At 52.8% G+C, this 25,104-nt stretch overlaps 2 protein-coding genes across 2 annotated transcripts; both read right to left on the bottom strand.

Annotated features, from left to right (window-relative positions):
• Positions 1–10,350: 10,350 nt before the first annotated feature.
• Positions 10,351–16,850, bottom strand: CDK5RAP1 (CDK5 regulatory subunit associated protein 1). Its single transcript, XM_062504867.1, has 13 exons — positions 16,585–16,850; positions 15,889–15,992; positions 15,398–15,432; positions 14,647–14,747; positions 14,300–14,510; positions 13,477–13,597; positions 12,997–13,227; positions 12,651–12,748; positions 12,483–12,538; positions 12,237–12,367; positions 11,195–11,344; positions 10,652–10,792; positions 10,351–10,520 (listed from the first exon to the last, which is right to left on the bottom strand). The coding sequence occupies exons 1-13, from the start codon at positions 16,823–16,825 to the stop codon at positions 10,440–10,442; spliced, it is 1,701 nt and encodes a 566-aa protein (XP_062360851.1). The 5' UTR covers positions 16,826–16,850; the 3' UTR covers positions 10,351–10,439.
• A 1,193-nt stretch (positions 16,851–18,043) lies between these two features.
• LOC134051395 (bactericidal permeability-increasing protein-like) lies at positions 18,044–24,800 on the bottom strand. The gene is made up of 15 exons (XM_062505117.1): positions 24,686–24,800; positions 23,647–23,746; positions 22,903–23,031; positions 22,319–22,474; positions 21,874–21,937; positions 21,359–21,422; positions 20,843–20,934; positions 20,499–20,675; positions 20,227–20,286; positions 19,935–20,102; positions 19,581–19,648; positions 19,316–19,358; positions 18,922–18,985; positions 18,353–18,429; positions 18,044–18,091 (listed from the first exon to the last, which is right to left on the bottom strand). The coding sequence occupies exons 1-15, from the start codon at positions 24,798–24,800 to the stop codon at positions 18,044–18,046; spliced, it is 1,425 nt and encodes a 474-aa protein (XP_062361101.1).
• Positions 24,801–25,104: the final 304 nt, after the last annotated feature.

The following is a 25,104-nucleotide window of genomic DNA, read 5'->3' as shown; positions in this document are numbered from 1 at the left end:
TTGTCCCTGCACTGGTGAGTGTCTGAATATTCTTTGCTGTGAAGCTGCATTTCAGCTGCACTCAATGCTTCTGCCAGGACTGCCTGGTAGATTTACACACACACACAGAACCACAGAACAGTTTGGACTGGAAAGGACCTCAAAGGTTAGTTCCAATCCCCCTGCTCTTGGCAGGGACAATATATATTATATATATATATATATACACATACATACACAATATATATTTTGCATGCACAGATACATGCCTGTAGTCCATAAGTGAGTTACACAAAATTGCTTGATCTTCCTTAGAGTCATAATTTATTTGTTAGGAGTAATTTCAATTTCATCATGTGATGTTAGAGGGTAATTTATACTCGGCTGCTTCCTGTGGGGGTGAGCAGAAGCAACAGCCCTGTTTAGAGCAAAATGGCCTTTTAGAGGATCTTTCACCTTGTTCAGTAGAACCTGTGTCATTTTGAGAAGGGGGCTGAACAAATCATGTAGCTCTTTTTCTATGAAAGAACTATACTCCAGGATGAAATCAGGACGTTTGTCCCATCCTGATTTAAATCTGTGAAACTTGAGTGATGCTGGGGAACGTGCTGCTTCACCCACAGCATTTTAATTGAGACTGTGCCACTTGTTACCATTGCAGCTCTGCCCATTAGTGAACATCTGGGTCAACATCATCAACATTAATCTGCAATTCCTCAACCGTAAGTCATTACATTTTCTTTCCTATATTAAGGACTCAGGGTTTGTGTGTCTGGCCACCTCCATGGGCAGCAGGTGTCCTTGGGAGAGCTGGAGCTGTGGAAGCAGAAGTCACTGCATGGAGCAGGAGCAGTTTTCTCTGCTGGAAAACCTGCTGTGGGTGGCACAGCCCTGGCTCACCACCACTGCCAGACACCACAGTCCCACTCTTCTTATGGGTGTTTTTCTAACCTGGGCTAGACCCAAGCTGCTGCCAAGAGCTGGCTGTGCCAGGACCCCCAGGTGCAGCCCCACAGAGCCAGAGGGTTTCCCCTTCCCAGCTCTGTTCATGTCAAAACTCACACACAATTGCTGCTCCTCTGTAAAGCAAAACTCTCCCTTCCCATTTACCCCCAACATTTCCCATGTGATGGGATCTGCTCCTGGGAGCTCCAGGGCAGCAGTTTTCATGAGAACCTTTGAACCCCAGGGAGTGTGAGATCTATAGGAAGGACGAGGAGTTATTCCTCCTTGCTGGGCAGGACAGTGCTCTCCCAGCCCCTGCCGGATGCTCTGGGTGGGCACAGGGCTCCAGCAGTGACCCACAGACAGCTCTGCCCAGCCCTGATGGCCTCTCCCTCTCCCCAGGCGTCATCTCCTTTGGGCTTCTGGGCAAAATCTACTCTGCCCTCTCTAAGCTGCCAGTGACAGCCGGGCACTATGTGGAGCTGGATCTGCAGGTAGAGCCATGTCCATCCTGTTTTTCATCCATGCCCCCACACTGCTGCCCTCCCTCTACTTTCACAAGCTCTAACACCTTGTTCTTTGCAGAATTCCCCATTCCCAAGCACCTTCATCGACTGGCTCCTTCAGAGTAAGTCCAGCTCCAGTGCTGCCATAGGGATCCCCACTGGTGTCTGTGAGCCCGAATGGGGCCTTTGTAATGGGGGACACAGTCCTCGGTAGTGGCCAAGAGTGGGGAGAGTTTTCATGGCACTGGGATGCAGCCAGAGCTGCCAGGTGCTGTGCACCTCAGAACAGTCCCACAGAGCATTGGTACCCCACAGGGCATGGCAGTGCTGGGAGTGGTTGGGGTTCCTGGTCCTCAGAGACCGTCCCCAGCTCAGATGTGAGCAGCTTTGCCCCTGTGCAGTGGCAGTTCTGGAATACAGTAGCAAGAGAAAGTCTGTGCACTGCTACTTGTGCCCTGCACAGCCCTGGAAAAGTCACTTCACCTCTTATAAAAGGATTTAATAATATTTGCTTAGTAAGAGTGAATAATGGTCCTCAGGATGCTGCGAGGATTAATTAATATTTGCAGAGGTGATTGGAAGAGCTTTCAGCTTCATATGCATGGAAAGTTAATATATAGGGAAGGGAAGGAAGAGTTGGAAGTCTTCCCAGGTTCCCCAGAGCCGTATTCCTGAGGGCACTAAATCATCTCTGCCCATAAAGCTGGGGGCTCTCAGGCCAATGGTACATCAGGCACTGCTGAGCCCTGTCCTGTGGTGGGGAACACCAGGGAACTGTCAGGTTTTGGGGACTTGGAGAAGGGAGTGCACTGACCTGGCGTCTCCCCCCAGCCACAGGTGTCGATCCTGGGATCAATTCATAGCTGCAGGACTGGCAGCACCCTGGGGTAAGGAGGATTTGCTGGCTGGGACCTGGCTCAGAGCTCTGCTGCTGCTTGTGCCAGTGCCAGTACCTGGGCCGGGTGAGAAGAGTCCTGACCCTACTACCTGGTATGGAAGGTGACAGGGGTAGCACAGGGCTGCCTAAAATTTCAACTCTGCTATCCCTCCAGGTCCCCCTGCAGGCGATTCTCAACGAGGGGGAGAGAAGGGAGGAAAACTACTCAGTAGGTGGAGAATAGACATGAAAATGGAGAAACTCAACCAAGAAAAGACTTTCTTCTGCTCTACATTTCAGCCTTCTCAGATTTTGGTGTCTCTGTCCAGCCTAGAGTTATCTGTGCCAATGATAATCTGTGTCAATGACAATCTGTGCCAAGGGTGAGCTATGTTGATAATTAGCCATAGTGATAATTACCTATGTCAATGATCAGCCATGTTGGTGGCACTGTGACTGTGGAGGCAGGAGGCCCAGCCCTTGCCTGTGTCCCTCCTGGCTGTCATGGGCACAAACCACTTGGTATGGCACTCACTGATGAAGGGATGACCCTTGATTCCCCTGGTTTTTCCTCATGCCCACCCCAACTTTGCTTGGGCTGGGGCTTGGGATCAGCACAGAGGGGACATTCCAGGTGCTGGATGCAGTCAGGCAGGGTTTTGGTCCCCTCAGGAATTTAATGAGTTTGCACCAACTGCACAAATCCTTCTGAGAAGAAAAGAGAGAAAAGGGACGAATTCAATGAGCTGTAAACACTTTGTCTTTGCTCTCCTTCTGCTTCTTGATTGGCTTACCATTTCAAAAGGGATTTTTCCTGTTTCCAGTGATTTCATACTGAAAAAGAGGCAAAAAAGCCTCCAGCCTAATCCAGGCGCACACTCAGCCTATTTGTTCCCAAACAGCGACGCTTTGAACTGATCAGAGTGAACGCTATCCTGCCTTGTAATCTCCAAATGGATTTGGATGTGCTGCATTGTGGGTGAGGTGGATTTGAGGCAGATTCACACCCTTCTGTTACTCCTTACAATAAAAATGATTTTTCTTCATCTGCATTCAGCACGTGACTTGGTTCCTTTCCAAAGTGCCAAAGGATTTTTGCATTTGCGAGGGTTTTGTTATTTATCTCTCCCATCAGCTACAGGAGTAACTCACATGTGAGGAATATTGAATAGGTGAGTCTGCTGAAAGGTGGGGAACCACAGGGGCTGCGGCCCCAGAGCCAGGCCTGAGTGGAGCCCAAACCCTGCCCAGGCTGCCAGGCGCCCACTTTCACAGCTTAAATTAGCTACAGCAACATGGGCAACGTGGCAAATAAGTATTCCCCTCATTTGTATTTATGCAGATTTATTCTGCCGCTGTTCCTGAGCTGCTGGTTCTTTTAGTGTGTATTCCTGCTCCTGCCTATTGCCAGTGAGCTGGGAGCTGTTTGACATGAACAAACACATCCCTGGGGCCCCAGGGAGACAGCTGCCCCCAGGCTGGGGCTGGGATCCCCAAGACACTGGGGGGAGCAGTGGCAGTAACCAGCGAGCTCTTGGGCACAGGAGCTCACTCCTGGCTGCACTGGCATCAAACCTCATCCCAGGGCTGGCTGTGCCACAGCCCCAGGGCAGAGAGGCTGCATGGTGAGACATGTCCAAGCCCTGCAGCCTCCAGATTCATTGGCACAGCACCGTGTGCCACCAACCATTTCCAAGTGTCTATATTGGCTCTGCTGGGCATTCCTGGTGGGTAGCACCTACACCCTTCTCTGCCTCTGCCCGGCGTGGGTCCCTCTGGTCCTGCCCAGGGCCCCAGAGCCCCTTCCCACAGGCACAGGGGAGTCCTGGTGCTGTTAGCTGAGAGTTTCCAGCATCCAGCATCCTCCTGGTACCACACTGCCAGAGCCAGGGCTCCTGCTCACATTTTCTGAGTGGCTCAATGTTCCCATGAAAATCTTGGAGGTTCTCACTGCTCTTTTCCCAAGGTAATGGTGTGGCTGATGTGTCACCAGTGCTATAGGACTGCAGCACAGCCTCTCCTGCTGCTCCTTCACTCCCTTTACCATTGTGAGCAGGCCATACCCCGAGCAGCCAATGCCACCTCTGCCCTGACAAGGGTTACCTGGCAGAGGTAGCAATGCTAATGATATGTGGGCATTGGGCACGCCCAGGCTGCACCCAGAGCACCTCACTCTAGCTGCAGTAACACCCACACACTGGGGGCTCTGGGAATGGATCTTGGTGCTGCTCATCTGCTCAGAGCACAAAGATGAAGGGGAGATGCTGGGTACCTTTAATGACAGTGGCAGAGCTCTGACAGAGGGGGACAGGATGGGTGGCAGTGCTTTGGCCAAAGCTACTGAATCTGTAAGACCTCATTGGGCACCTTCAGCTTCCAGTTCCTAAGGGAACAGAAGGAGGAGGATGAAGGAACGTGACAAGCCCCATTCTAGGCTCGCTTGCTGTGAATGATTGCAAAAAGCGGTGTAAATATTCCCTCAGTAACCCTAGAGCCAAAACGCCAACCCCAAACCTCTCCAGATGGCACATCAGGCTGGGTCCCACCTCTGCTGCCACAGAGGGGTGGGCAGCCACTGGCCACTGTGAGCCCTGTGGGGACAGCAGCAGCACCTGCACTGGTCTGACCCACCAATAGTAATACAAACGGTGCCAGGGGGGATATCCCTGCTGCTGGCACCACCCAACCCCAGTGTGCCAGGACAGGTGACTCTGGAACAGCTCAGATCTTTACCAGCACTGGCTGCAGGGGCACTGATGGGGCTTATCCTGAGGTTCCTCTCACCCTGCTGGGTTCCTCTGTGGAAGCTGGTCTGAGCCTCTCCCAGGCTTCTGCACCCAATGACACTTGTCTGCCATGCAGAGCATCCCAGGGGTAATGTCACTGCTGCCACTGCTCCTGCCACGCTCTGCTGTACTGACTGCTGAGCATGGGATAGGGAAAGCTTTCCCACCAACAGTATGAGGGCTTTTCAAAATGGAGTTTGTATAAGAAATTGTGGGAAGAATCTTCCCTTTAATGAAATGTCAGAATGTTTCCCTTTTTAAAAGGGAAGCTGGTTTTGGAATTTGCCTCCTGTTTGGTTCTGATAGCTTCAGCCAAAGCCTCCTACTATTATTTTTTAAATTTCCTGTAATTAAATTACAGAAATATGACTTAAAAAAAAAAAAGAATGAGCAGATTAAAAGACACTAAATAACCCAAAGAGAAGGGAGCACCTTGTTTAGTCTCAATATCCCATGATCAGCCTAATCAAAAGTAAATTTCATTTCTGTTCCACTCACTATCCTCATGGATGCAGGAAGGGGAGGAGGACAATTCTTTCTGGCTGTTCATTCTCACAGCAGTGTGCTGAATATTAATCACCCTCAAACCTTCTGCTGGATGTGTTGCTGCAAATTGCCCGTCCTGGAGCTGCTCTGTAATTCCTACATGGGAGCCACAGCCGGGGCAGGTGAAGGATCCTGCAGTGACCTGGCTCTGTAAGTGGCAAACACACCTCCAGCAGTGTCCCTGAACACCCTGACAGTTCTGTTAGACATGCCACTCTGCATCCGGCTGTTGTCATCCCTGCGACTGCTCTCCAGGAATTAGACACCTTTCCCCTCCTCCTTAATGCAAGAAGCAAATGTAGGGCGCTGAGGTTGAGATTTGTGCATTTTCAATACTGATGCACTTTGTTTTTGACACCCTTGAAGACATAATGAGAAAGCCCTGTCTTGTCCCTGTGCTGGCCACTCTGCCTGTCCCCAGGATTCCAGCTCCATGCTCCTGGTGGCAGTGGCAGCTGCCCCAGAATGGATGCTGGGGAAGGTGGCTCAGACAGGGGACCATGGGCAGGGGCCCCCTTGAAAAAATGTGAAATAATTCCCTTTCACGTTTCCTAGTGGAAGTTCTGCTTAAGGGGAAGAGCCCCTGCCAGGCACATGAATCACAGAAAGTAGTCCTCTGTTTTTCACAGATACAGCTGTCCAAAGGAATTGCAGCACCTTCACCTCACAGGAGGCATTTTAATTACTCTATTGACCGTGCTCCTGAGAGCCCCAGGCGTGTCAGGGCTCAGGCTGGGATCAGAGGGATGCAGAGAGACAGGGAGGGAATGCATGACCATCCCTGACAGCCCCAGTGCAGCCCCACTTCTGCCCCATCACAATCCCAATGCCCTGCCCTGCACACCAAGTGATGCTGGGCCATTCCATGCTGTCTCTGACCAGTATCAGACAATATTCATGTCTCTGATCTGTGTCTGGCTGTTAAATAACTCAGCAGCAGTGGAAAAAAAATACTTGAAAAAATATCTGGAAGATATAGAGCCATTAATGAAAAACATCAGAAAATAGATATCAAGTAATGACACCACGATGAGAGCTTATTAATAGGAAAGGCTAAAGATAAAACTAATTTAAACCTGATGAGACAAGACATCTCATCTTCAGGAGAATGAGAAGTCAATAGTTGTCTGTCAGTAAAGGAAATAAATTGCTCACAAGGGAGGAGGGAAAGCTGCAGGACTGCTGGGCCCCAGAGAGCAGCAGTGCCTGTGACAGACTGTGAGATACCCTCTGAATTCACAAACCCTAGAACTTGGAGCTGCCACTCACCGGTGCCTCTGTCATTGCCATGCAGGTCACAGCCCAGCAGTGCTCCAGGAATGTACATGGAACATGGACGGACACTGGGGACAGACAGTGCCAGCCTGGGGGGGGCTGCACAGCAGCTTGGGGCTGGTCTGGGGGTGCACCAAGCAATGGCAATGGAGAACTCACTGCATTTCCAGCACAGCACAGAGTTCATCAGCTGCAGAGGAGCCTGTAGGAGCAGCTGTACCTGCCCTGCCAGAACCCAACCACTGCCAGTTTCAGAAAGGAGTGAACTAAAGATAGAACTGGTTTTAGAAGTGGAAAACAGTTTTGAAAGTTCTTTATGTTGCATTAAATCCCAGAGCTCTGTGCAAAGAGCTGGCTTCAGAAATGGTGATGAAAAGCTGCTGAAGGAAAACTCCCTGGACCTGCAGCCCACAGCAATCCCAGAGCAGGGAGGAGGAGGCCTGGGGGAATGGGCTGGCAGGCACATGGAGCCTGTCTGCTGAAGTGAAAACCCATGAGAAAACAGGAGGAAAGCATTTCCCCTGGCACAGCCTGGCAGACTGCTGGCATCACTCAGAGGCAATGCCTTGTCACCTGCCACCCCTCAGCAGAGCGAGGCTCCAGCTGACCTAAAGCAAGCTTACAGGCTTCCATCAGGGAAAACATCCATCCTTCCCTCCACCAGCACTGTGACATTCAGAGGAAAAACAGACTGCACAGCTCGAGGGGCTCTGGGGGATGACATGATACACCATGGACAGCTCTGACACTGGGAAAAGCCTGACTGCTCTCCCCAAACTGCTTCAAAAGTCCTGGAGAAGGGAGCAAGTTTGGGCAGGCGAGTGTAGGCGGTGATGGGCATCAGTTTTGAGGCTGTCCTTAAGGCCAATAAAAGCCAGTGCTGAGCAGGGAACAGGGGCTGTGAGCACCTGCTGTCCCTCCACTCCCTGAGCACAGCCAAGACCTGAGGACAAACAAATTTGTTCTCTGATGGGGATCCAGGGAACAAACGGGTTCTTGTTCTCCCTGACAGCAACCTTTCTGCCAGGTGAAGCTATTTGCGTGTGAGGGTGATGTCCAGCCTCACCCACACACTGCCAGCAGAAAGTTCGAGCTGTGTGTTATGAAATTCCGGTGTCAGGAGACACCCTCAGGGCACGGCTGCTGTTGGAAAGTAAATGTCATCCCAGCACTTCAGGTCTGTACTGGGAAACCTGATCTGCCAAACACCTCCTTAGGTGTTTGCCCATGGGTGTAACTGGGGCACGACTGACTGGAAGGGCACTACTTCAACCTTCAGAAGGTACAGGTGTACATCAGGGAGATGGGAGAGTTCAGGGCTCTCGTACCTGCTCAGGGTGGGAACAGAAACGTGCAAGAAAGAACACGAGGTACGAGTTCAGCTTTCCCAACGGCGGGATTTATGCAGCAAACCTGTCAAGTGACACAACCCGCATCCCACCTCCTGCATCCCACCTCCAGGCCTCAAGGAAAACAACACATTCCTTCTTCCATGCAATGCCAAAGGACTGACTCAGCCTCCAAGGTCACTGTAAGCACTTCCTAATGGATGCTTTGCTGCCTTAAAACCTCAGTCTTCATTCCCGAGGCCAATAAAAACTAAGGAGGCGAAGCAAATGGTGAGTGCTACGGCTCCCTGGGGAGCCCGTGCAGTGAGCATTATCACCTCCTCATCAAAATGTAAAACCCAGTTCTCCTCCTCATTAGACTCTCGCTCTTAAAATAATGATTGTAAAACGGTCACAGCTGGCCTCAAAACAGGATGGAGGGGGGAGGGCACACTCTGGTCTGCATTTCCCTCTTTGAATAGGTGCTGCTGGGGAGGTCAAAATGAGCTGGGAAAGGTGGGTGTCAGTCCTTTCCAGGGTGCTGGCTTGGGCCCTGGTCCCAAAAGGCCTGGGAATCAAGAGCTGAAGGATTTGCCATAGGGCAGCTAAATCTGGCCACTACCCAGTGGGCTTGATGAGCCAAGCCCATCACCTCTGAGGGCTGTTGCTTATAGATGCTGCTGCTTCCTTTGGGATTTCATCCCAAACTGCTGCCTCTTCCTGAAACCCCCCTGGGGGTTGCCCAGAGGCTCACTCTCACTGGGCAGCAGAGGTTCACACCCTGGTTTATGAACTTCGGCCAAAGACACTTCCGAGGTGGAAGCAGGAGGGCAGAGCAGCCCAGCGTGCTTGTCAGCACCTCAGAGCCCACACGGACTGCGCTGACTGGGCAGATTCACTTCTAGGAGAAGGGACTCAGCTCTGACATAATAAGCAAAATGTATTTGTTTCTTGAAGCCTAATGAATATTCATTGAACCATGCTGTTTTCAAAGAGATACAATTACAGCCCAGAAAGTGCTGAGCAGGAAAGGCAACTTTCAAGCAAAACCCTTTCACGTTTATTTTAAAATTCTGCGAATTCATGTTGTGCCTATCCTGCTACCAGCTGTTCCTTCAAAACTCGTCACTGGCTAGAGCCTTTTACAAGGATTTATTTTAATGACATGATTATCTGTATGTAAAGGGGTGATCCTTTCTCACATCTCAGTTTACTCAAAAGTGCAGGCCACAGGTCCTTGTTTGAATTTCACAGAGCAGGCTGGAATGTGACACTGTACAGCCAGGGTCAGCTGCAGGTTGATGAAAACAAGGAACTGTCAGATGCACTTGAAGAACTTACTGGCCATTTAAATCAATTCAACCACCTCTCTTAGTAAACAAAGGGAAGGACACTCATAGATATTTGGATTACAACACTGCAACCCAGGTTTTAAGAGGCCAGAGATGACCCTAAACTAGCAGCCATCTCTTCCCATGCAACCCTCCCAGGTCTGGAAACAAGGAAATCTTCTCCAGACAAGATCCAATCCTCCCCAGTACCAGGGCAAGGCTGCATTCCTTCAGCCCCAGACACAACAGATTCACTGGTGCACGTTCAACACCATTTTTCTTTCCACAGTCCAGTGCCACATTCCAACACGCAAGCATGGTGTGAGTTCTTGCATCCCCTTTCCAAGCATTTTGCCAATGTTTGGAAAGAATTAATCAATCTTCTGTTATTTCAGTTCTTTCTACCCCTTGACAGTACTCCTGCCATTCTCCAGCAGCTACTGGGGCTGTGTTTTGCAGGTACTACCAGCTTTTGCAGCTCCTAAATTCAGCTGAGCTTGTAGGAAAGAACTGCTCTGCACATCTATCTCTCAGACTGGGCTGTGCAAGAGGACGTGATCACAGTCAGAGGACAGACCTGCAGCACTGTGAAGGTGGGACAAGCCTCAGGGCAAGACAAAATACACAATCTCACAGTACTTGGATTTTGCAGGTTCACACAGAGCTTCCTCCCCTTTGAACCTGCACATATCTATGAAGGGCAAGTTGACACCAAAGCAGAAATATATATGTATTTTATTATTCCATAAATAAATTTTAATATACATATATATCTCCCTGGTTCTACCATATCTCCACATGATCACACTTCCTTGTTTCTTCATGGAGATTATGCACTGCTTCCATCCAGGGGCAGCAGGGATCCCTCAGTGAGAAGCAGCAGCACGGGATAGGGTGGTCCGGCAGAGCGGAACTCCCCGCAGGGTCTGCGAGCTGGCAGAGGTTACCTGAAAGAAACAGCACAGGTCCTCAGGCACAGAAAGGCTGGGGAGGATCCATTCTAATTTTAGGCTCTTCTGGTAGCAGCTGCCCTAGAGAACAGCACTGTGCAAGGAAATGAACACTGCAGGCAGGTCACCTTCACCATCACATAGTCCCCTGGCTGGGCTCTGCTTGGAGCCTTGCACTTGGCAGCATCCTCCAGCTCAGCGTCGGGGAAGATCACCTTGATGTTGCCGTCGTTCCTCCCGCACAGCTCCGAGGCAGAGCGTTTGCTGGGCTGGAAAGAGGACAGGGAACATTACCTGCATGGCAATTGCTCTGATTCACTGCTAGGCTTTATTGCCTCAGGAATTAATTGAGCACTATTGATGGTATTAAACTCACATTAACCAAGCCCTGGAACAGAGCACTGTGTCCAGAACTGCTGGGTGACACTCACACACCACAGCACAAATTCTGGACTTGGCCAGAGAAGCATCCCTAACTGATCATATCCCCTGTGCTCAGCCCAGTGCTGTGGAAAAGTTAGGCTGTCTGCTTAAGTGTGAAGAAACAGTATTGGTAGTCCTGGGGTTACAAGGGTAAAGTGAGAAGGGAAGGCAGGAGTGATGAAGCTGTTGTGTACAGCCTCAGAGCCAGCAAGAAAGGAGGAGGACAATTCCATCCCAGGCCCACTCACCCCTTCCACCAGCACCAGCTGGACCTGCCCCACCAGTGCTGCGTTGGCTCTCGAAGCCTCCTCCCGGAATGTGGCAATGAGCTGCTCCAGCCGCCGCTTCTTCACATCTGCGGGGACATCGTCCTGCAGCCGGTGATGGGCCCGGGTCTTCTGCACACACAGAGCCAGTGCAGCCCTTCAGCACCCAGCCTGAGCTCAGAGCCTTGTCTGACCCCAGAGCCTCGTCTGTCTGAACCCAGCCAGCTGCACTGCTCTGCCAGCAACAGCTTCTCATGTTCCAACAGCATTTCGGTTTGTATCACAAAGGAACTATTCCAGTGCCAGCCACGTACTCGTGCTCCTCACATCTTTCTTTTCCACCTTCTAGGCAGAAGATCTGATGCAAGGCACTGAGTATCAGTGGCTGTGAAACAGTTTTGCAGTTGCTGTGTGTGATGTGACTGTGCCTGTATGTCCATAGACAGGCAACAGATTCTACTACTTCTAATATATGTACTGAATGATGATCCAAATCCCCTTGCTTCCTTATGTTTCCTAACCTTCTGTCCTCTTCCCCAACAGTATCTTACACTCCGGAGAGCATTCTAATGGAGACTTACCAACTACCCACTCTTCTCACAGAAATACCTTCTCAAAAATTCACCACTTCCCTCCAGACTTGACTAACAGACCCTTATAGCTGGGCTCCAGCCCAGCTCCATCAGCACATTCCTCCTCAGCAAATAATGTATTTTCAGCCTCTGCTGAGACAGTTGCCTCCCTGCAATGACCCCGGAGCATCTGCAGAGCCAGGTGACCAGGAAGTTACCAACCCTGACATTCCTACACGAAGCTGGAAGCCTCCCAGGAACAACAGCAGCCCTTGCTGAACCACATACCCTAGAAGTGCTGCCTGAGACAAATGACATCCACTGGTATACCAAGTCTTTGGGTACAATTTTCAACAGCTTTTTAAAAAACGTGTTACTGTGAGAAACAACACTGAGGAGTTTAGGGGACACACACAGAGGTAACAGCCCTCTCCACCAGGGCCTGCACTCACCTGTCTCATGCTGTAGGCAAACAGAAAGCCGATGTTGTAGCGGACTTCCCGCAGCAAGGACACTGTCTGCTGGTGATCATCCTCTGTCTCCCCACAGAACCCAGTGATGAAATCACTGCTCAGGCTTACTCCTGTAACACACACATAGCTGTACACTTCCCTTAGGGAAGACAGGGACGCTGCACTCAGGAAAGGACAGTGAGATGCAGCTGTGCCCAGTTCAGACCAAGCCAAAGGAACACACACCTGGAATAGAGTCACGCACGTGGTGCACAAGCTCTAAATATGCTTCTCTGGTGTATCTGCAATAAACAGCACATGGATTTGCTAACTGGAAACCCACAACATCAGTGAGGAGAAACCAGCAGCCCAAACCAGAGGGCAGGACACAGGGCTCCTCATGGGATGACCCACCCTCGCCGCATGGCCTCCAGGACTCGTGTGCTCCCACTCTGGGCTGGGAGGTGCAGCTGTTTGCAGATGTTGTGTCGCTCCTGGATGAGCTGCAGGACCTGTGGTAAGTGATCAGGAGATACCTCAGTTTAACTGTACCAGGGTACCAAGTGAGGAGTCTTCCCTGGGTAAAAATCAGCAAACTGCAAACCTGCCAGCTTTAGCCCCAACATCCAACTCCCAGGAGCTGCTGTTCCCAGTTTGGAAACCTACACTCTGTTTGGGAAGGCAGCACAGCCTATACCTCACATTTCAGAGCTGCCTCGCTGCCTGCAAGCAGGGGCCAAGGTGTGTATTTTACACTTGCCTCATCAGGAAAATCCTTGGGGTGTGGAGAGGTGAAACGGATCCTCATTTCTGGATCAATCCTAGAGACCTGGTCCAGCAGGTGTGAGAAGCGCAAACCTCCTGGTTTGGCTTTGTAGACTGTGCTAAAGCCACGGCTGAGGCCTGGGGCAGCCACTGACTGAAACTGCACCTCAGACATGTCTCGAAAGCTGTTGACATTCTGACCCAAGAGGGTCACTTCTTTCACTCCCTACAAAATAAACAGAGAGGAAGAAATATAACCTGGGTAGGATGGCCATGGTTTTACTCCACAGAGTTTCCAACAGAAGCCCTCCATTCCCTGTCTGTCATGGAATATTACAAGGGGAAGCAAAAAGCCACCCACCACAACCTCATCACTGCAGATAAAGGCAGTGACACTGGGTACAAGAAAACACTGTCACCAGGAACCACCCTTCCTCCCATGGTTTGGGACAGGTGGGAGGAGGCTCTGCCTCACCTGATCCGAGAGCATCCTCACTTCCTGCAGGATGGAGGCGATGGGGCGGCTCCGCTCCCGGCCTCGGGTGAAGGGCACGATGCAGTAACTGCACATGTTGTCACAGCCCCGCATGATGGACCTGCCAGAGGTAAAGCACAGGTCACACCCCACTCCTCCAGAACCATCCAGGCTGCATCCTGCCCAGGATGAGCCCAGTACTGCTGAATGCAGCCAGCTCCACACACAGACCATCCACACTGGATTCAGCTTGTCCTCAGCTAACACCTCCTGATTTTTCACATGCATTTCCAAGAAAGCTGGAAAGAACTAATGAAGCACAGACTACCACTGCAGACTGGCAGTGATCAAAGATCCTTCCACATGTCACTCCTGCAGAGAGCAATACTGTCCTTCCATATGCTAAGGCCACACAGAGCAGAGTCTGATTTCATGTCTGACAATGTTATCACCAAAACTAAACAATCAGAAGTTATAGTGTCTGCAGGATTAGAAGAATAAATAGCAGAACCTGGGGGAGGGCACCACAGAAGGCAGGGGATGAGAAAGACATGGACTTCAGGAAGCGACAGTGGCACAGAAATCACTCAGTGCAGCATCAGGTTGAGAGTCAGCATTCTCAAAGGAAGGAGAAAAGTCCACAACAGCCAGAGCTCAGGGCTCAGTCACACAGCAAAGAAGCAGCAAAAACACGCACACTCTGGCAGACTCAGTGCATCCAGGCACTGCATCTCCTGGGCGGCTGCTGTCACAACACATCTGCTCTGCTGAGCAGATTTCCAAACCACAGCCACAGAAACAAGCACTGGGAAAAGGTACTCACACAAATGCTGTTGTGCCACCTGGACTAGTCTGGACTGGGAGAATGTCAGCGTAAGTCTCATCTAGGGACAGCAGGACATTGGCAGCTTGCTGGCCAGACTCTGCCACTGCCAGCAGCCGGGGAAGGTCACGGTAGGCATCAGGGCCTGCCACGACATCAACCAGCTTCTCCCTGTGCAGAATCTCCTCCTTAAGCCTCTCAGCCATGCATCCTGCCAGCAAAGGAGAAGGGTCCTCATGAGGCAGAGCCTGCTCTCCATTACTCCCCTGCAGCCCTTCCCAGCTGCTCTCACCCCAGGGAAAGGCAGGTGCTGCCAGGGGGATACAGGTGATGCAGCACGGCCGTACCCAGGATCCCGATGCGGAGCGGAGCTCGAGCCTGGGGCCGCCGGGCCTTCAGTGCCTTGAGGTGTTGCAGACGGTTCCAGATGGCCTGCTCTGCCTTCTCCCTGGGGAGACAGCAAAACTGGCTATTCCAATTGTTCTCTTGCACAAAGTCCCAGCCTCAAGCAGCCCTAGTTCTTTGTGAGGGAATCTGATGGCACCTGAGAGTGCTGCTTGTGGAGTGGGGATTACGTCTTGACTCTTATCTGCTATAACTTTGCCCGCCTGAGAGCATCTCCATTGCAGAAACAGCTCAGGGACTAAGCTCTTGGGGAGAAAAAGTGTCTTGGCAACAGTACAAGGTACCCTTCAAGTGACAATGAGCATTTGGTGTCTTCTGCATTCAGTAAAAACAAGCAAAGTTCCCTTAATATCAAATTGCCCCTAAACATATTTCTCACATTTTTAAGTACAGACACTGTACTAGAGAGTTGCTTCAAGAGAAGACAGAGTATTTGAACATAAAATCAACTGTGCAGGTCTCTCACTGCCCGTGGCATATACACAGAACTTACACTACCAAAGAACTTTTCACTACCCAGAGAAGCAATTCATAGCACAATTAATGATGGAAATCACAGCCAGCCCTATCCTCAACTAAACAGCCAGTTTCACACCTGCACACTCCTTTCCTCATGCAACACCCTTTGAAAACCAAGACAATAAAGGTAATTCCTTAAAAACGGTCCCAAACTAGTGACAAACTTTTCCTTACCTCACAGAACAGGTGACAAGAAGAACCACATCTGCCTAAATCAAAAGCAACAAAAAGAGAAGACACTATAAATACAGTAAGTTCTCATGCCCTGCCCAGGTAACCTGAAGAGGTAGACTATAAAACTCACTTAACTCAGGGAAAAAGGCCTGCCTGAGTACATGGCAGGTTTCCACAAAAAGAGTTGCAAGAAAGAAACAGAAGACAAGCAGAGTCTTCACTAAATGGTAAAAGTAAACTCAAAGATGAGACAGGAGGATCCCGCTGTGTCCAATCCCTCTCCAACTGAGACAGAGCCCAGTAGTTTAAAGAAAAAAAGACAACCCACAGCTTTCTACCACACTTGTTAAGCAGTTTCCTTCACAAAACTCAGACTGCAAAACTCGTAACATCCCACAGGGGTGCACTCCAGAGAGAAGCTGGGACTTGCAGGCACAGCCAGGGCACTATGGCTGTGCTCCAGGAGAGGAGCTGCCAAGGTGCTGCCTTACCTCATCCAGCTTCTTTGTCCTGGCATAGCCGTTCTTCTGCAGGATGGCCCAGGCGATCTCCGTGTCATTGACATTCATCTGGCAGCCATAGGTCTCCAGGTACACTGCAACAAAGGGCATGCAATGCAGGAACCTGCCCAGCTCCCGTTCACAACCCATCCTATCCCCAGTTCTGCGGGAAGAAGCCTTCAACTGAGCCAAGGAAGCAACACAAAAGCTGCCTGCACCTGTAGCCCACAAAGGATAAACCAAAGAACAGACAGGAAACCTGTGTGCTCTGCTACAAGAACGGGTCTGGGCCATGACTGCAGAGCAGCAGCAGCTCTGTCCTTACTGAGATACAACGCTCAGGGCAATGGAAACCATCCCAGCCAGGGCACCACAGCCCCACAGGGGCTGCCACAGTCCCACTGACAGCCCAGCACACACTGCAGGCAGGTGCCAGAGCAACCTGCTTTCTGCCCAATTCCATGGCGGAAGAACACACACGACTTTGCAGCCAAGCACTAAACTCCTTCCAGCGTCAAAACCCTCTCAGGGCCCCAAAAGCTCCCAAACAACCCATTTCCCCCACTCTGCTCCGGTTGTGGAGCACTGTCTTCACCGGCTTTACGGCCGCCCTTGACCCGGCAGCGAGGCCGTAGCAGCGGGGTGTTCGGCTGACCCCAACAGCTCCGATCCCGAAGACCCACAGACCTTTTGGGGCCCCGGGGGTAGACCCCGGCTCAGGCCGCAGCTCCGGCGACGGCTCCGGCTGCCCTGCGGCAGCTGCCCTTAGGAAATGCCGCAGGTCGGGTCCCGCAGGCAGCGAGACGCCGCGCCCCACCGGCCGCTGTCCCGGCCCACAGCACGCTCTGCGGGCGGCCCCGGTGCGCGGGGTGGTCCCGGGCGGACGGAGCAGCCCCGCCGCCCGCAGTGTTCGGGCCCCGGGCAGCATGGCCGCGGCCGAGGGGCCGCTTTGGGGGACGGACCGGCCGGCTAGGGACGGAGCAGCCCCCACCGTGCACCGAGAACGCGGCCCCGCCGCTGCCTCCGCCCCTCGGCGACACGTTCCGCCCCGCTGTTGTTCCGGGCCAGCCCCGCTGCTGGGCGGCGCAGCCGCGGGAATCACAAAATTACAGAATTAGGTTGGAAAAGACCTCCGAGATCATCGAGTTCAACCTGTGATCCAGAACCACCATTTAAACTCGACCAAGGCACTGAGTGCCGCGTCCAGTCTTCCCTTAAACACCTCCAGTGACGGTGACTCCACCACCTCCCTAGGCAGCCCATTTCCAGGTTTATGACCCTTTCTGTGAAGGAATTTTTCCAAATATCCAACCTAGAAGTCCCCTGGTGCAGCATGTCCTCTTGTCCTGTTGCTTGCTTTCTGGAAGCAGAGCCTGGCCCTGACCTGGCTGCCTCCTCCTGTTGGGGAGTTGTGAGGATGAGAAAGTCCCCTTGAGCCTCTTATCTTCCAGACTGAGCCCTCCCAGCTCCCTCAGAGGTTCCTGGTGCTCCAGCCCCCTTCCGAGCTCCATTGCCCTTCTCTGGACATGCTCCAGCACCTACATGCCCATTCTGAAGTGTGGGGCCAAGAACTAGACAAAGGACTTGAGTTGTGGGCCTCACCAATACCAGGGGGACAATCCTTTCCCTGGTCTGGCTGCCCCACTGGTTACAGGACAGGTTGATCCAGGCCAGGATGCCTCTGACCTTCTTGGCCACCTGGTGCTCATATTCAGCTGCTGCTCACCAGCACCCACAGGGCTTTTTCCACTGTGCTCTTTCCAAGCACGCTGCCCCAAGGCTGGAGTGAAGGGACAGGACAGCAGGACACGGGTGTTCCATGCTGCCTCGCCATGGCCATGGAAGCAGACAAACCAGGTGATCCCAATCCAGCTCCCACCTTGCCCAGTGCAGCCCCAAGCACAGTGACACTGACGCTCAGGCCCCAGCACCAGCACCTTTATTGCTACACAGAGGAAGGAGGGGGAGGTAGCTTGGGACAGGGCACCCCCAGTTCATGGTAGCACCAGGTGAGGCCCCAGCAGGAGGATGGAGGCTGTGGGGCACTGGCAGGAGCAGTGATCTTTGGTGCTGGGATCAGAAGCAGGGAAGGACAAAGTGGTGAATGGAGCATGTTTAGTGCTGAAGGGCTCTCATCGCCTTATCTTCATCCCCGGGGCTGGAAGCGAACGTCTGCTCCAAGCAGCAGGAAATTCTGGGAGAAAGAGACAGTCCTGAGCTGCCACCAGCCCTGGCAGCTACATTGCCAGCACCCACCACATCCCTGAAGGGAGAATGGATTGGCAGGTGTACTCTGGTTTGCTGCTGGACCAGTGGTATTTCAGAGAAGAGCACCCTCCCATCCATCACTTCCAGCACAGCTGGGGAAACTGGATTTGGAGGCTGTGCTGGTAAGCAGGGCTTTGGGGGCAGCAGGATGGGCCCCAGCTGGGGCCAGGTGCTTCCCCTCACTCACCTGGTGGAACTTCACTAGAATATTGGAGAGCTGAATCCTGTCCAGAAGCGGCAGAGGGAAACCCTCATCTAACCGGGCTGCAAAAGACAACACATGTGTCTGCATTGGGATGGGAATGGGAGTCAAGGGAGCACAGAGCACACAGAGAAGGTTGCCACCTCCTCCCCCAGCCCTTTCCTCTCCTCTACTGCTTCTGGGGCAGGCAGAGGAAACTCCTCCCAAGCTCCTGGGGTAGGGCTGCATGTAGAGCCATGACAGCCCCCTCGGGCCCTCCAACCACCAGCCCCACGCTGGTCTGAGCTGCTTGGCGAGGCAGGAGAAGCAGGGATTTGGGGAGAGGGTCTGGAAAGCATTAGGATGTGCACATGGCTCATTTTTTCCATTGTATTTGCTGCTGGGAGCCTGTCAGAGCAGCAAGAGTCTCCCACCACTTCACTGCCACCTCCTGCACGCACTTTTCCCTGATCAGCCTTGGCAATGAGGATTTAATTAGTGAGCTGGGCCACTTGAATGGAGCAACCTGAGTGGAGGGTGCTCCAGCACCCCCATTCCCCCCAGTAGGTTCTCACCATTGAGACGTGGGAGCACAACTCTGGAAGTCCCGTAGTTCATTAAGGACTGTAGAGATTGCACCTGGAGAGTGGGGAGAGGGGGAGGAAAAGCTTTAGCCTGCAGGATAGGAGACAATGCAGGCACTGAAGGATAATTAGGAAAAGAAATAGAGACAAGGAGCAGGGAAGGGCACACATTTTGCCAGAGACCAGCAACTTTGGCAGAGTAGGAAATGTTGGGGTGAGAACAGCCAACAGATCCTTTCCCAGCCGTGCAGGCTGAGGCAGGAAGTGGCTGCAGGGTCAATGTGGGGTCCCATGTTGGGAGGCAGTGGGGAATGAGCCCTCGTCCTAGCCCAGCAGGCTGCCAGCTCCCTGCTGGGGGCTCTGGTGATGGTCAAGGGGAGCTCACCTGGAAAGTGCCGACAGCCGAATCCTTCAGAGAGAGCTTGATCCTGCCCAGGGATAGAAGTGGTGCTGTGGAGGATGTCCCAACAGAGGGAGCAATTCCACCCATCGACGGCCAGGGAGATCCCACTCCCTCCAGCTCCAACTCCTTCCTTCCACACCAAGCCCACATCCCTGGGACATTCCCACCCCCTCTCTGTCCCTGGGCACCCAAAACAGAAACACCCCCAGCCATCCCCTGCCCAGGCAGTGGCTGCTCCCCTCTGTACCTGCCCACATCCAGGCTCCCAACTATGCGGCCGGATCTCACGTTGATGACAGCGGAAACGTTCCCTGTCTGGGGGGAAAGCACAGAGCTCTGGCAGTGCTCATCCCACCTCACCCCAAAGCAGAAACCAGGGGAAACAGCTCAAACCAGCTGAAACACACCACTGCCCATTCTGGGGCATGTTGGCACCCAGCATTAAAGCTGGCATTTGTCAGCTCAGGAATTGTTCCTCTGGGGACACCCCCACTGTACCTGGTCAGAACCCAGCATCTCCCCTGGCAGGATCTGGGCACCAGGACTGGGCACAGCTCAAACTCCCTTCTGCCCCAATGCCACAGGCTGTGTCTGAACTCACCAGACTAAGGAGGAAGAGAGGAGCCAGGCTGGAGTCTGGAAGGATAGCATAAGCCTGGGCATCCACAACGGGCTGGAACGAGATTCCTCCTGGTCCAATAGTCAGGAATGGAGCAGTGGGAGCAGACAGCCTGAATTTCATTGGCATGTTTGGGTACATCTCCTCCAGCTGTGTGAGAGTAGGGAGAGAATGGGAATGATGGTACAAAGCCCCAGTCCTTAGGGAGAACACCTGGCACAGAGCAAAGCCTGTGTGTGCAAGAGTTCTGGGAAGGCAGGGCCAGACTGCTCACCTGAGGAATGAAGGCTGAGAAGAGAGAGGTGTCCAATCTGAATCCTGTTTCCTTTGGGATCTGTAGCAGAGGACTGTCACACTGGGGCAATGTGGCACAGAGGAGCCCATGGCAAGCCCTCCCATCCTCAAATGCTGCCATTTCTGACAGCCCAGCTCCATCCCACAGCCCCCAGTTCTCTCACTGGGGCTTCTCCAAGACTGCTGGCTGCTCCCAGAGCACCTCAGCAAATAGAACTTCTTTCCCAGCCCTGCCCCACTCGTGCCACTCACCATGGCATCTGTGATTTCAAAGACCAGTGCCCCAGCCTTGTGGTAGGCAATGCCAGCTGTGTTGAAGAAGTAGCTGGAGGCTCCAAAGTAAACCATGCGGTCGTGATCCGAGGGGAAGGCCAGTGGCAGCGGTGAGAAGGGGACAGTGGAGCGGTGGGCTAGGGAGTAGAATTCACCCTGGGAGGAGGGAGAGATGTGGAGAAGGGGTGCAAACAACCCTGGGGCTCACTTGCTGACTCAGGCTGCCAAACAGCATTTGCAGCAGGTACCAAAACCTCGGTTCCCACCTGCCACCTGTGGCAATGGCATTGGCAAAATCAAGTGTCCCCAGGGCTGCCTCTCACCTTCAGTTCCACGTCCAGGGACTGGGCTGTAGCTCTTGGGGGTGCCACCAAGGAGTAATCAATCCCAGTCTTGCCATCTATCCTGGCAGTGACTGTAAACATGAGGAAGAGAGATGTGTAAGAATGACATGGTCAGAAAAGGTGGGCACAGATGGCTTCCACTGGCATCTGGGCAGTGCCATGCCTGGGCTGCCTGGTGCATCAGCTCAGTACCAACTGCATGTGGGCTTGCTTTTGCTAAGAACAAAATGCCCCCATTTTTCTCCTGATTTTTTCACAGCCATATCCTGCGCCTGAGGAATGGCCAGAATCCCCCAGCTAAGGCAGCTCAAGAGCCTGTAAGTCCTTGGGCACAGATCTCCACAGCCAGACAGGACACAGAAAAGGTGCTTCACAACTTCACTTTCGGTGCTGGAACACCAGGAGATGGAGAGTGGACACAAATTAAAACATTGCTCAGTGGCTGGGAAAAGCTAGAAAGAGCTGCTCCTAAACCCACTTGCAGTCCCCCAGTACCTGGCAGGGTCTGGACCTGCTTCTGGAGCTCGTTGTGCACAGACTTGGCCACATTGTCACAGACCTGTGGGACAGAAAGGCCACAGAGCTGAGCAAGGGCAGCCACGTCGCAATCCCCGCTCGGAGCCTCAGCCACACTCCCTGCTCTGTGACAAAACCTGCTTAAATCAAAGAGCGCTCAGTGATGATTGTCTCCATTCATTAGGCAGTACATTAAGTGTCCAAGAAACAAGCCAGGTTTATGCCTAGAAGCAATTGCTTGCAGCAATTTCCCTGTGGCACAGTTCAGCTCTAGGGAGACCCTTGGAAGGAATCTCATGTGGCCCATGCAGGAATGAACCTTGCTGTGTGGCCAGGGTGTGGCCGAAGAGCAAGTGAGAGTATTAACCCATGCCACAGTTATGTGCTCTGGCTGTAGTTATATCTCTACATCTGATCCTTCAAGCACATCACCTACAAGTGAGGGCTAAAGACATCCAGAAAACCCAGGGCCCTGCCCTCCACTGCTCACATACCTTGCTCTCTAAATTCTTCCTCAACTTGGACTCAATAGTCTTGTGGAACAGGTTGTAAAACCACCTGCAGAGAAACACAGAGAGAAGCCCTGTCTAAGTCAGATCCATACTGCACAAGGATGTGCCCAAGAAAGGGAGTCCCTAAAGATGCAAGAGCCTGGGAACATCATTCCAACATCAATTTGGCATCTGGCTTTGCCCCAGGGTTTAGATTTGCAAACAGACTCACAGAAGTCTGGTGTCTCCCTTCACCACACCCACCCCTCTTCGAGATACAGACACATGTGCAGCAGGAGATATCCAGGCCAGATTTAAGACTAGGACACATCAGATTTGCCAACAACTTAGTCCTCACACCAGAGCCACATTGTAATGGCAGAGCCACATTCCTGTGGCAGGTGGGCTAACACACAGTGTTTCCAGAACTTCCAGTGAAGTTACATACCCAAACTTGCCCGAAAAGTGCACCCGGACTTTGGAGATGCTGGCACTGCAGGCCGAGGTGCTGATGGTGGGCTTCCCAGTGGTGTCACTGCCCAGTTTCAGGTTAATTTTGATGGAGAAATTTTCCACCTTCAGGTTAAAAGATCCGCTGCTCCGTCTGAAGGGAGAGGGCAGTGAGAAAGAGATAATTGTCAATGCCAAGAGACCAATGTGAAGAGACCTCAAAGCAGCTTCAGGATGAATAACCTAGTTAGATCATTCTCCCCTTGTATGGTGCATCCAGAGGAGACTGGGAAAATTTTAAACTCAGGAGAAACAAATTCCATTGGCACATAAACTAGGAGAGGTAACCTTTAAATAGAGGGGAGTGAGAGCAAGTAGGGGAGGTTGAAGAGAGACTTGAGGGTCCATGTATAGCTCCCCTTTCATGTGCCTTGTTCCTGCATGTTTCTGCCCTGTTTTATCCAGCATATCTGAGGGAGCAAAGTGACAGCTGTGCAAAACATAAGAGAGAGAGGGAGAGGAGAAAAAGCCTGACCAGATCCAGAGCTGGAGACACCGAGTGAGGAAGAGATGGGCACTCACATAAAGGCAAACTTCACCTTCCAGTTCCCAACCAGCTCAGCAAAGGCGTTGGAGATGGACACCTGCAGGCCCTCGTTGGAGATTGGGGTAATCTTTGAGTGTGGCAAGTGGAAATTTGGAATGCGCAGTCTAAAAATATATGAACAAAAAGAAAGGTCATGTTACAGTGGTTCCTTGCTCCCAAGCACAAGGTTAGGGAGGGAGTGAGTGAGACAATCAGGGAGGGAAGGAGAATGAGGGGGAGGAAGTGGAGTCAATGCACAGCAGCATCCCCAGCTGCACTTCTGCTGCTGCAAAGCTATGCCTGGCAGGGACATAGAGCAGAGTGGCACTTTTGGGAATGTGGCCCTTGCAGCCTCCCACAGCTCCTCCAAATGCTGCACTGCAGGAACAGAGAGGAACCGGGGGCAGCAGGGAGCTGGCATTTCCACAAGGACTGGGCTCCTGCTCCACAGGGGAATGTGTGCTCTGGTCCCACAGGCAAGGCCATGTCCACTACACAGCTTTGATTGCACACAATCCACCCACACCCAGACTGCTGTGACCCCGGCTCCCTTTCTCCCCTTGGGCATTGAGTGAAATGGAAACATATCTGCCTGCACCAAGGACAGGGCCAACATCTCAGGGAGCTGTGGAGGGGACAGGACGGTCCTCACTGCACTGAGGACTCCACACCCTCCCCCACTTCTGCTTATTGCCTGGGTTGGGGGCACTTGGTGGCTCCAAGGTACTGGCAGGGCTCACCTGGACACCTCATAGCGCACCTTCCCTGATTTACCCGAGATGTCTGGCAGCTTCAGCTGGGCCAGCTCCTTCTCCAGGATCGCCATCCCCTGCTGATTGGCTGCAGGGATACAGGGAGAGCATCAATCCACCACTGCTACAGGAGCTGGAGCACACACCGGGCACGCAGCAGAAGGATCAAAGGAAAGATCCAGCTGATGCTGCCTCCCAGGCTGGCTTTAAGGCAAACCTCCGTGCACAGAGCCCTGTGAACACACAGGCAATGCTGCCGGGTGCCCTGACTGCAGCCCCGGGGAAAGGTGGTGGCCACAGAAAGGAGAGAGATGTCCCAGTCCTCCCGCTTCAGGCTGCCCACCAGGTGTGTTTTGTGGGCCACTCCATGCCCATTGCTATCAGGCGAAGATGGATGGATTATTACCAGGGAGTGTTCCAACATCAGCGGGTGCTGCACCTCTGCCTGTCTGAGAACGGGAGTCACATTCTCTCCCACACGGCTGGCAGAGCTGTCTGGTAAATGAACTGTTTCTCACACAGTGTATTTCAATGCATAACTGTGCTCTGCTGCAGCTGGGGCTCTGCCTGCTCTATAAAACCAGCACAGGGCCCATCAATCCCTGTCACTGCCCCCCCCCCCCCCAAAACTCCCCAGCTCCTCTCTGCTCTGCAGCTCCCTCCTGCAGGGCTCAGGGCTTGGCTGCCTGGATGTGCTGTGGGACCAGCACCCTCCTGCTGTTCCAGCCCCTCACACTGCCTGGCTGCAGCTCCCTGAGACCCCATAGGGATGTCCCCTCTGCCGCAGCTCCATTGTGTTTTGGGGTTGGGGGCAGGCAGGTGCAACAGGGGAAGCCCTGGACAATGGTGCATTTGGCACCCCATGTGTCCAAGGATTTCCCCATCCTGCCCCTGTGCTCCTCACAGGGGCACCCATGGCCAATGATCCCCCATCCTGCCCCAGGACCAGGACTTCCCACAGGGTACCTGGCTCCACACTTCTGCCACCACGGAGTCTGTGAGGAGAGAAATCAGAAACAGAACCCACCGTAGTCCAAGCCTGCCTGGGTGATCCTCACCACGAAGCCGGGATTGGTGGCTGTGGTGAGTGCCAGGCACAAGGCCAGTGCCCCACAAGCCACCGCCAGGCTCTGCACTCCCATCCTTGCTTCCCACAGTCCACGCTATGCTGGGATCTCCCTGCTCTCACCACCTTTATATCCCTATCAAAACAGGAACAGCTGGCAAAGGTGATGTGTTCAGCCACTGGGGGTGTCCCCCGGACTTCCTGCTTGGTCACTGCCCTGCTCTGCTGCACTGCTGGCACCATGGCATGGCCCAGCACTGAGGCACACCTGGTGCCAATCACCCAAGGCAGGGAAGGAGCAGTGGAAACTGGGAGGCACCAGTTCCCAGCTCTCTTTCAGTGCCAGCAATCCCTGCCTGTGGCATCCTCAGTGGAGCAGA

The sequence above is a fragment of the Cinclus cinclus genome, chromosome 18 (assembly GCF_963662255.1).
Source record: "Cinclus cinclus chromosome 18, bCinCin1.1, whole genome shotgun sequence".
Taxonomy (NCBI): domain Eukaryota; kingdom Metazoa; phylum Chordata; class Aves; order Passeriformes; family Cinclidae; genus Cinclus; species Cinclus cinclus.
This window is presented reverse-complemented; position numbering and strand designations above follow the sequence as displayed.